The sequence below is a fragment of the Vipera berus genome (genome assembly GCF_964194415.1).
Source record: "Vipera berus genome assembly, chromosome: 3".
In the NCBI taxonomy this organism is placed as follows: Eukaryota; Metazoa; Chordata; class Lepidosauria; order Squamata; family Viperidae; genus Vipera; species Vipera berus.
Window position 1 is genome coordinate 144,304,352 of NC_138204.1, and position 12,513 is coordinate 144,316,864.

General features: G+C 39.6%; 1 protein-coding gene across 2 annotated transcripts in view; it reads right to left on the bottom strand.

Moving 5' to 3' along the window:
* Positions 1–12,513, bottom strand: part of SLC22A23 (solute carrier family 22 member 23) — a 109,731-nt gene that overhangs the window by 74,933 nt on the left and 22,285 nt on the right. For both annotated transcript variants that reach the window (XM_081324186.1, XM_081324185.1), the window contains exon 2: positions 2,191–2,294. In XM_081324186.1, the coding sequence (XP_081180312.1) occupies positions 2,191–2,294 (104 nt within the window). The remainder of the gene's footprint in view (positions 1–2,190; positions 2,295–12,513) is intronic.

Consider the following 12,513-nt stretch of genomic DNA (forward strand, 5'->3'; position numbering starts at 1 on the left):
TGGTAGATACCAGAAGCTGAATTTCAGCATAAAATGGAGCTGAAGGTAGCTTTAATTCAAGCAGATCAGCTTAAGACATCCCTATTATCTCAAAAGCCTTCTTTTATTATTTAAAATTACCGTATTTTCCGGCGTATAAGACGACTGGGCATATAAGACGACCCCCTACATTTCCTGTTAAATTATAGGGTTTGGGCTATACTCGCCGTATAAGACTACCCCTCTTCCAACGCACACCAAATAAAAATTAAAAAACATCAGATTTGATTTTAATATGGTAATTTTAATTCAAATGCTTATGACATGCAGGTACTTAGTAGGAAAACTGTCACTTATAAACATAAGGCTGTTTGTCATCAAACATGTAAACATAAAACAGTGCAAGTGGATTAAACATAATAATAATAATAATAATAATAATAATAATAATAATAATAATAATAATAATAATAATAAGAAGAAGAAGAAGAAGAAGAAGAAGAAGAAGAAGAAGTTGGAAGGGACCTTGGAGGTCATCTAGTCCAACCCCCTGCTAAGGCAGGAAACCCTATACCATTTCAGGCAAATGGCTGTCCAGTCTCTTCTTAAAAACCTCCAGTGTTGGAGCATTCACCACCTCTGGAGGCAGGTTGTTCCACTGGTTAATTGTTCTAACTGTCAGGAAGTTTCTCCTTAGTTCTAGGTTGCTTCTCTCCTTGGCTAGTTTCCATCCATTGCTTCTTGTCCTGCTTTCAGGTGCTTTGGAGAATAGCTTGGCTCCCTCTTCTTTGTGGCAGCCCCTGAGATATTGGATCACTGCTATCGTGTCACCCCTCACCCCTCTCTTCGTTAAACTACACGTACCCAATTCCAGCAACCCTTTTCCTATTTTCCTAATTCACTTTTTCACTTTTCCTAATTCACTCTAAAACTTTCCCTGCACAGAGCCTTAAGTAACCCCAGCTGCCTGCAATTAGTGCAGGTTCTTATCCCAACAGGCTCAAGGTTGAGTCAGCCTTTCATCCTTCCGAGGTAGGTAAAATGAGGACTCAGATTGTTGGGAGCAATAAGCTGACTTTGTAATAATGCTGCTTGTGGGGTGTGTGTGTGTGTGTGAAAGCTCTAATAGGCAGGCATATACATAGAATGAAGGCTATTGCTAAGCACATTGATTTGTGCTTTAAATTGTAAGCCGCCCTGAGTCTTCGGAGAAGGGTGGGATATAAATGGGATTTTAAAAAAAAGACCAAATGGGAGATCCGCTCCAGGTTTTCCAGCCCGCCCGCCCAGTTCCTGAGTCAAATGTGTCCTTAGAGCTAAGCTGCTGCTCTGCTACGCATTCCCCACCTGCCTTTCAAGTTGCTCTTGCATTTCCCACCTGCCTACAGCTGCTCTTCAACTTTAGAAGGAAAAAAGCCCAGACCCCAGCCTGTAAAAAATCACAGACTGCAGCTTCTACTCCAATTGGTCCCGCTTTCCCTGCGCAGACTAAATGGAAGATCCGCTCCAGGTTTTCCAGCCAGCCCTGTCCCTAAAGTTTCAGCACCCGCGTATAAGACGACCCCTGACTTTTGAGAAGATTTTCATGGGTTAAAAAGTAGTCTTATACGCCGGAATCTACGGTACTTTATTTAGCACTACAACAATATCAACCAGTAGCAAGTCTTTTGTGAAATATTGTGCTTGTAGTATGTGCGTATAAACTTTATTAAAGATTTTTACATGGATAAAAGATAGATGTAAAAATATATAAAACAGTCAGAAGAAAGGGGCAGAAACAATTAAAGAACAGAAGATAGTTAAAGAAGTGACTTCTGATCTTCTTCGCAATTGCAAGTGAATTTATTATCCCTTCTCCCTTTTAAAAATTACATTACAGAAATTCCTTCTATTGCATGTTCAGCCCCTTGTTTTTCAAATCCAGAAATCACTATTTCACTTTGTTTCCATTTTCAACAAAAAGTCCATAAAAGTTTTTCAGTCTTTTATAAAAGCACCTGTGGTTTTATCCTGAACAAGACAGGTCAGTTTTCCTCATTTCTGCTAATTCTACCATTTTTAGAACCCATTCCTCCTCTGTGGGTGTGAAATACTGGGCTTTTGTGCATTGAAATGGAAATGTATAGGGGAAAAAATTTAAACATCACCAGAGGTGGGAAAGTGGCATTTCCTCATGGAGAGTAATTTTGTAGTGATTCTAGTTAAACTTACCAATCAGCTATACATCCTGTTATTAGGTAGCCAAAGATTAATCCTACAAGCAGAGAAAACTTCGCAATGTGAACTTTCCAGGCAGAATCACAGACCAGATCCCACTGAAAAACAAAAAAAGAAAGAAAAGATGATGCATTTAAAGTAGACAGGGTTATTTTCATATACTTGGAGCAAAATCACATATAACTTTTTAGTAAAGGTAGCCCTCGACTTACAATCATTCATTTAATGACCGTTCAAAGTTACAACGGCACTGAAAAAAAGTGACATGACCATCTTTCACACTTATGACCATTTTTCACACTTATGACCATTGCACCATCCCCATGGTCATGTGATCAAAATTCTCTTGGCATGTATTTATAGTGGTTGCAGTGTCCTGGGGTCATGTGATTACCTTTTACGATTTTCTGATAAACAAAATCAATGGGGAAGCCAAATTCACTTTAACAACCGTGTTACTAACTTAACTGCAGTTATTCACTTAACAACTGTGGCAAGAAAGGCTGTGAAATGGGGCAAAATCACTTAACAAGCAAAAAGCAGCTAGCTAAAAGCTTACAGAAGCTGATAACTAGACCATTTATAAGATTTTACAATTCTGGTCATTCACTCTTCCTTCCCTCTGGCAATTCAGAGTTTTGAGAGATATTCTCTGAATATGGATATCTTCTGTGGTAAATCTATCAATAATAAATCTGTCCAAGTTTTAAAGGCAGATGATGTATTTACTAACATCATCTGCTTTTTTTGTGCCAAAAAAATGTTGTTATAAACTTCTTTTGGCACAAATTTCAAGGAGCTAGCAATGTTCAATATAAAGAAGTATCTTCTTTGTCTATTGAACTAGTTTACTGGTTTTCAACTTCCATCACTCTGTTTGCCCTCCCCCCCCCCAGCTTTTTCTATTTCCCACAAGAAAATATTCTAATGGCACCCAGAACTCATTTTTTTTCTTCAGTCGAGGTCAATCTCTAAGGTCATGTAAGCAAATGGTAAACAACCGTATTATTTTTCTGTATTCAGAGCAAGTAATAGCAGCCATTTGGCCAGATCATCTGTAATCAGAGAAGGAAGAGTTATTGTTAAGCTGTTAAGAGTTCTGGGAAGCTCGTATATATCCAGTAACATGAAATGACTCAGTAAAATGTCCTTTATGGTATCTTCTAAAGCTGATGTTCACCTTGAAGAAAATGGGAAGAATTTCAGTTTGTACTGTTAACTACTTAAGGATTTTTAAAGATAGTTCCACATCTCCAAGCCATTTAAATAAAGATTACAGTATTTAAAAGGAAGCAATCTAAAGGCGTTTATTTGACTAAATATTTAACTCAAACAAATCTTGAATTTAATGACAATGCATTCAAGAAGTTAAGGAAATGATTGGTCCATTAGTGGGGGAAAGTGATAAGAAGGTGACAAGCAACAGGGAGAAAGCAGAACGTTTTTTGCATCTGTCTTTACACAAAGGGAAAAAACAGTCCAACCTACCAAAACCAGTGCCATAAAAAACAGAATAGAAACACAAGTTAAGATAGGCAAGAAAATGGTAAGTGAGCACCTGTCCAGTCTAGACAAGTTCAAATCACCAGGACCAGATGGATTACACCCCAAGGTTCTCAAGGAACTGGCAGACGTGATCTCAGAACCACTGAACTATATTTTTCAAAGATCCTGGAGCACTGGGGAACTACCACAGGACTGGAAGAGAGCTGATGTAGTTCCCATCTTCAAAAAAGGGAAAAAATAGATCCAGGAAACTACAGACCTATCAGCCTGACCTCAATACCTGGGAAGATTCTGGAAAAGATAATCAAACAACAAATCAGCGAACACCTTGATGCGAACAAAGTTATCACTAAAAGCCAACATGCGTTTGTCAAAAACAGATCATGCCAGACAAATCTTATTGCATTCTTTGACCAAGTGACAAAACTAGTGGACCAGAGGAATGCTGTAGATATAATTTACTTGGACTTCAGTAAGGCATTTGATAAAGTAGATCACAACCTACTACTTGATAAGATAGAAAAATGTGGGTTAGATAGCATCACCACCAGATGGATTCATAGCTGGCTGACAGGCCGTACTCAGCGTGTGGTCCTCAATGGAACTGCATCTACATGGAAGGAAGTATGTAGTGGGGTGCCCCAGGACTCCGTTCTGGGCCCAGTGCTCTTCAACATCTTCATCAACGATTTGGATGAGGGGATAGATGGGGAACTCATCAAATTTGCAGACAATACCAAGCTGGCAGGAATAGCCAATATTCCAGAAGATAGGCTTAAGATACAGGAGGATCTGGACAGACTCGAACACTGGGCGCTATCTAACAAAATGAAATTCAATGGTGAAAAAAGTAAGGTTCTACATTTAGGCAGGAAAAATCAAATGCACAGGTATAGTATAGGTGGTACCTTGCTCAATAGTAGTAACTGTGAGAGAGATCTCGGAGTCCTAGTGGACAATCACTTCAATATGAGCCAGCAGTGTGCTGCAGCTGCCAAAAAAGCCAACACAGTGCTAGGCTGCATTAACAGAGGGATAGAATCAAAATCTTGTGAAGTACTAATACCACTTTACAATGCCTTGGTAAGACCACACCTGGAATACTGCATCCAGTTTTGGTCACCACGATGTAAAAAAGATGTCGAGACTCTAGAAAGAGTACAGAGAAGAGCAACAAAGATGATTGGGGGACTGGAGGCTAAAACATATAGGGAACGGTTACTGGAATTGGGTATGTGCAGTTTAATGAAGAGAAGGGTGAGGGGTGACATGATAGCAGTGTTCCAATATCTCAGGGGCTGCCACAAAGAAGAGGGAGTCAAGCTATTCTCCAAAGCACCTGAAAGCAGGACAAGAAGCAATGGATGGAAACTAGTCAAGGAGAGAAGCAACCTACAACTAAGGAGAAACTTCCTGACAGTTAGAACAATTAACCAGTGGAACAACCTGCCTCCAGAAGTGGCGAATGCTCCAACACTGGAAGTTTTTAAGAAGAGACTGGCCAGCCACTTGTCTGAAATGGTATAGGGTTTCCTGCCTGAGCAGGCGGTTGGACTAGATGACCTCCAAGGTCCCTTCCAACTTATTATTATTATTAAGGTTTTTTTTATTGAAAAGTTTTAAAATACATTTTATCTTTAACAATCCCCCCCTCCCCCTCCCCCTCCCCAACCTATCCCTCCCTACCCCTCCCCCCCCTTCCCCCCTCCCCCCCCCCGACTTCCCAGAGCTAAGTACAGGGTATAAAAACAAAGAACAATCATAAACATCCATATGCTACCAACAATAAATTCTTAAATCTATCACTCTCTAGCTCATATAAAATAACTACAAGCAATATTAATATTACATATAAAAAGAAAGAAAAAAGAAAAAAAAGAAAGGAAGACTTATTCAAATGCTAAGTGAAACTTTTTAGTCCCATATTTCTTCTGAATATATTCAATCCATTTTTCCCACTCCATAATATAACGTTCTTGCGAATGATCTTTCAAATAAGCCGAAATCTTTGCCATCTCTGCCAGGTCAGAAACCTTTAAAGTCCATTCTTCTATAGTCGGCAGCTCCTCCTTCTTCCAATACTGACCTATTAAAAGTCTTGCTGCTGTAACTAAATTTAACATCAACTTAGTGTCCACAACAGTAGCACCTGTAATTATACCCAACAAAAAAAATTGCGGACAAAACTTTATCTTTTGCTTGAAGATCTTCTGCATATTCCACCAAATTTTTATCCAAAAAGCCTTGACCTTTTTACAAGTCCACCATATGTGAAAATATGTTGCATCTTCACCACCACACCTCCAGCATTTTGGCTGATAATTCGGATACATATTATTATTATTACATATTACATATTACATACATTACATATTATTACATATTACATACATTATTATTACATATTACATAACATATTATTATTAAGGTTTATATCAATATTTTTTAATGCTGGAAGCTCTTTCGGAACAGTCAGTTCAGACTGAAAAAACATATTTAAGTGAAGTTGTTTAATTATACTTCCTTCAGGGCTTCCCCCAAATCCTACCGTAGTTGTTCGGACTATGAAAGTGATGTTTTTGGGTTAAGCAACAAAATATAGAGCTTCAGACAACCAATACTAAATTCAATAGGAACTATTTTCAATGCTCCTACATCACAAGAGGACGGGGGCAGAAAGGATAACTAACACAAGCAGAAACCTCAGGCAAAAATTCACTACAATTAATGAATTTTATGTAGCATCAGTGCCACCTAAACTAGATACCAACCTTGCCCTATCTTTTATTAAAGGTCAATAAAAAACATTGATCGTTTAAAAATCCATTAATATTTTTTGAGGATAGGGTGCTTGACATCCTGCTACGAAGAATCTTTATTTCACTACTCAAGAAAGCTGTTCAACTAAATCAGCACAATAAACAAATACCACAAACTGCCCCATTATCCAAATCTCTTCAATGAACTATTCAGAGAAGGTCTGTTAGACAAAATGGGCAGACAGGAATATAAATAATAGAACCATCATCTGCTTCTCCGATCCCTTTGTTGAGATAATATTTCTGTGGCATATCTGATAGCTAGCGGGCATGCTCACTGCTGCATCATGAGACAAAGTGGCTAAACCACAACAAACTGGGTTTCCTATTTCTCCATAAAGGCTTCTTTCAGGGCCAGAACAATCTAACCACAGTTTTCTTCATTAAGGAAGTTCATCACAGATGGGAGATTCTGCAGAGAGGATTCAAGCCATATGCCAAAGACGAACAATTTGGCTCTGATCCTCTAGACAGATCAAGACATTGTTGTAACTTCTGCACATGCACTGCTCCAATTGCATTGCTTAGTGATGGGATTCCCTGAGCTTCCAGTTGCTGTTGTTAACCAAATCCTACAGTTGTTAGACAAGGCAACTTCCTGCTGGCTTCCCACAGCTAAGTCAGTGGGGAAGCTAACAGGAAATTGAAAGTCCCAGGCAACTCACAAGCAAGTAGAGGCAGATAGTAGTGGCTGCTGTCAGGTGGGGAAGGAGCAAGGGAAGGTGAGGAAGGGTACACATATGGCCAGTGTGGTACAAGCACAAAGAGGCTTTGAGAGGGTGCACAACTGAGAAAGACTTCTCCCAGCAATTCGTGACCTTCTTTGCTGGCTTCCCTATTGACTTTCTGGGGAAGCTGGTAGGGTAGGCCGCAAATGGTGATCATATGATCACAGGGCACTGCAACCTGTCATATGTGTGAGCTGGTTGCCAAGGACCCAGATTGGAATTAAGTGACCGCAGGAGTACTGGGATGGCCAGACTGTCCGGTCCATAATCATAATTGATTTAGCACGCGGTGGCTCAGTGGGTTAGGACGCTGAGCTTGTCGATCAGAAGGTCGGCAGTTTGGCGGGTCGAATCCCGAGTGCCGCGTAACAGAGTGAGCGCCTGTTACTCGTCCCAGCTTCTGCCCACCTAGCAGTTCGAAAGCACGTAAAAATGCAAGTAGAAAAATAGGGACCACTATGGTGGGAAGGTAACAGCGTTCCGTGCGCCTTTGGCGTCTAGTCATGCCGGCCACATGACCACGGAGACGTCCTCGGACAAACGCTGGCTCTTCGGCTATGAAACGGAGATGAGCACCGGCCCCTAGAGTCGGAAACGACTAGCACGCATGTGCGGGGGAACCTTTACCTTTTTTAACTTCATACAGTTGCTGAATGAATGATGATAAGTGAAGGACTATCTCTAATAGAAACCAAAGTAACGAATCTGCAATTCATTCTGCCAATACCATGAAATGAAACTTGGAAAGGAGCAGATAAAAGAGGTAAATTTTTACATCTATCTTGACCCTAAAATCAATAGCATACACAAAATTGTCAAAGAAATGTAGAATAGCAGCACGGATCAGCTTGTACTGTGTAAAGTCAATATTCCAGCAAATGGGCAATGCCAAGGCAAGAGCAAGCATCTTCAACCCCACCGTCATAATGTGAAGGATATGAAGCAGAAAAGCTTGGAGTCATACAGTGTGCAATGGAAAGTTGAATGCTAAAGTTCTCAGTCAGAGATGAGTTCAGAAATAAGGAAATTCAGCTCAACAATGGATTAACTTCAAAGATGTCTCAGAAATGGACTAACTTCAAAGATGTCATAAAACAACACTGAAATCTAATCTAAGTAGGCAAGACACATTGCACATTTATCTGACATTAGGTAGACGCAAAAAATGACCTGGTGGTGGCCCTAAAATTACATACACCTACTTTGATGATCTCCTGCAAGAGGATATAGAGATGGTCTTGACGAAGAGGGAAGAGATTTGTCATCAAAGCAATGGGGAGGGAAACGTGTCTTATGCCCAAACAATGAAGAAAGTATGAATAAATATCACAGACACTCCCCTAATTCACATGAGTATGACAAAGGGAGGAGGTAAAACATAATCATATTTGCAAGATTCTATAACCATGGCCAATCATAGTAAAAAATAATTTTAGCTTTAATGTGGACTTGATTTCTGATCTACATCTTGGAGTTGTAAAAAGACCTTAGTCCCAACCGAAATAGTACCATCCAAGACCAAATAAAATATACGTATTGGCGGAAGTCATAACTGGACATCAATGCCATCCAGGTGAAAAAGTGATAAAGTGAATCCCAAGGAAGAATTCTTGTTCTCTTTCCATCAGGTACAAACAGATCATCTGCCCAATACAGCAGCAGATTATTAAGATCAAATTGTTCTGGAACATTCTAAGTGTATTTCTTTTCCTACTCCCAAGTAATCTTAGTAAGATGCATGCGAACCAAGATAAAATTTCTTGTCCCTCCACGGCAACGGTCCCACCTACTTTTGAAAAGCTTGATCTGTTTTCATTATTTAGAAATATTATTGGAACATTCTTTCGTCAATTATCACAAAGTAACAGACTCCATTCCAGTTATTTGAGCAGAGTGAAAAGCCAGAGTTAATTTCCAATCTTTCACTTGGGAATTCTTCTATCCATTGCCTCTCTACTTTATCTTACTAAATAAACATCATTTTAATCTCCTAATTTCCTATTTCCTAACTTGCTGCTTTCTGACATGGGGGGCACTGCCAACAACCAGAGTCTGCAGGAAGAATTGGCCTGCCGTCTAGAAATCTGCTGAGTTGAAGTTACATCCTACTTAGAGAATGCCAAGTTTGAAAAGGCTAGTCTTAACTTTTAAAATATTTGAAGATAGAACAGTGATTAATCTTACTAATTAATAGCTCCTTTTGCAAGCAAGGCTTATCTACCACGTTTTTTGAAAGCACCACAGCTAAGATATCCAAACATATCATCAGGCTCAAAACTTATCCATAAGCCAATCTCAACCATTCTGAGATGAGACCTTGAGTGTGACAGTGTACTAGAAGGCAATAGTTTGCAATGTTTGCAACAGTGTTGAATAGTTTGGGTGTAGGATGAGGGTAAAGGTTCATTCTCTGAGCTTGTGGGCTGGTTTCCAAACATTTCATTACCAGGCTAGACAACAACACTGCTAAAGATTTACCTAGCCTGGTTACGAAACCTTCAGAAACCAACCCACAATCTTGGAGAACAAACTTTCGCACTAGGTTGCAATCTCTCCCTTTTTCTAGGCTGCTCCCAGCGCCCGCACCAATCCTCTTGTTTACCCAGGAAGATTGCCCTAAATGTCTAATTCAAGGGTTCCTAAAGCAGGCCTCTCTCTGTTTGCATGGTGCCCTAAGGATAGCGAATGTTTTATTATAATGGTTGCTTTCACAGTCAGCCAGATGTTTAGATTGGATTTGACATTTTTCATTGAGTCCTTCCCAAGGTCCCGGGATAGGCAGATGTTGCTTGATGGTGTTGAAGGGATTGTCACAGAATGTAAGCTGTTTCAAGTGAAGTTGACTTTTACAACTGATAGTGGCTTTCTCAATGTTCAAGTGAGGTCCAGATGTTTCAGAATTGCACCCAAGGCACCCATTACTATTGGTGCTATCTTTGCTTTAGATAGGTCTTTGCATTTCTTCTCCTTCTCCTTCTTTATTTTCTATACTGTTTGGGACAAATAATATCCCCAAGAATGTCAGATCAGGCAAGTCCCATGGTAAGAATGCCAGGCATGCTGTGCTCTGTCATTCTCACCACCAAAGGAGTGTGAAATCTTACATTTACACCTTTTAAGTGAAAAGAGCTCAATTGTTAATTGACGCTTCAGCTACTGTGTAGAATATTTTGAAAAAGTGAAGCCATGAAAAAGGCTTTTTATGGGTTCATCTAGAGGAACAGATTCATGAGCAGACACCAACATCTTTATTTTTAAATCGTGCACCATTGCCATTGTGTGGGCAGCAATTCTCCACCCCGCCCCAAGCTTGCCTTAGATAATTACATGTAACTATATTTGCTCATATCCTTAACAGCAGATCATTAGCTTGGATGGAGGCTTGTCCAGCTGGAGAACAAAGGAGATAATCATCCAGGTCACGGCTCTCCCGAAGGTGCTTTTCCTAAAAGCAAATGGATTTTCTTGGGTTTTTCTTGAAAATGTTTCACTTCTCATCCAAGAAGCTTCTTTAGTTCAGAAAAAACCCCAAGAAAGTCCAGTTGCCTTTTGGAAAAGCATCTTTGGGATTGTCCAGCTGGAAGTTACTAGGATCAGAGGGGCCAAACTTCTAGGAATCTACTGTGAATTCCCCTGGCCATTTTGAAATGCATAGCAATCAAAACTGTTGCTATAAAATATCTATCTCAAATTGTACCATAGATTTGGAAGGTACTTCCAAAGTCAGCTACTCCACCTCCAGGCAGTGCATAAAACCAACTAAAACACTACCAATAAGCTGACATGAACTTTGGTTTGAAAACATCAAAGGAGGACATCAGCTTCCAAGACAGCCAGTTCCCCTCTCAACAGTATGGTGCACTGTCAGGAAATGCTTCCTAAATGTTTTATTACTCTTTTTTCCTTATAATCTGAATCCAAGAATTGAGAGGTTTTTTTTCTATTTTTGCTTAATTGTTCTTCAAGCCTAGGTGGTTTTTTGATGGCTAGGATCACCCACTGAGCTATGTTAAACTTATTTACAGGCTTGCAATTACACTTTCCATGTGTTTACAGGCCACGGATGCAAGTTGTCCATCACTAATATAAATGACAGCTCTTCCAATATATGAAGACAGCTCTCATCTCATCAGTCCTAATTCCAGACTAAACATTCCTAATTCCTCTAATCTTCCTCACTGACTTCAAAGATTCCTCTGTCCAGACATAACATCTTCCTGAAGGAAACTGTCGAAGTCATCCTAGCCTATTTATAGAATAGTCAACCCATAAGTTTTGAGATTTAGAAACATCTCAAAATATAACACGTTTGCATGCATGAATCTAAATTGGGGAATTTTGTTGCAGGCTACAGTATAGTAAGAACAAAGTCTTTATCTCTTTATAAGCATAGCTACCAGACATGGCTTTTATTGAAACTAGGACTTTTCTGTGGTGGCACCCAAACTTTGATTCATACTCTCCAGAGAAGCTTTAATTACCATGAGCTTCATTACTGAATCTGCTTGTGCACTCTAAACAAACTTCTCACCTCTTTATTTTATAGCTTTGTTGCCATGGAAATGTGAAGAGGGAAAAAAGAGCAGGGTAATTCTGGCATATATTCATGTCATTACTCACATCACTATACATACTATTGTCACTTACTTTTTCTCGTCTGCCTTTTCTCCATACCTGACCTGACCCCCTTTTCTTTCCTGTCCATTTCACTAGCCCAGGGGTCCTTAAATTTTGTCGTGCCTTAAAATAACGAATTGTGTGAGAACAATCCTGTCCATGAATAGTACAGACTGTAGTGTTGGGACCCCCAGAAACAATAAATGACGTTGATCTCCTTCAAATCTATTCTTGATTTGTACGGTTTAAAAACCACAGATCTAGACCCTTAATGCTGCCAAGAACTGATGCAGACAATCTAGATTTAATCCATATGTATTTAGCTGCTTTATTAATTTCATAGATTTGACTCAAAAATACTTCTGACTCATCGGATCAATGCTTGAATGTTTAATACTTCAGTATAATCAAGATGGCCTCTGCTCAAGACCCAGGAGGTGTATACATACACTGGAAGGAATGTTCATTAATCTTGACAGCTACCTCTGGGTAACCAAGTATAATGTTTGTTATTATGCATATCCCATATTAGTATAGCCCCGCCCCCAAGATTGTGATTCCTACATTTTCTCCTGTTTTTCAGTGGCTATAAACCAGCTGAGGCAAAACTGAAGTCAGCTGCCCTTTCATGTTACTTATTGATTGGG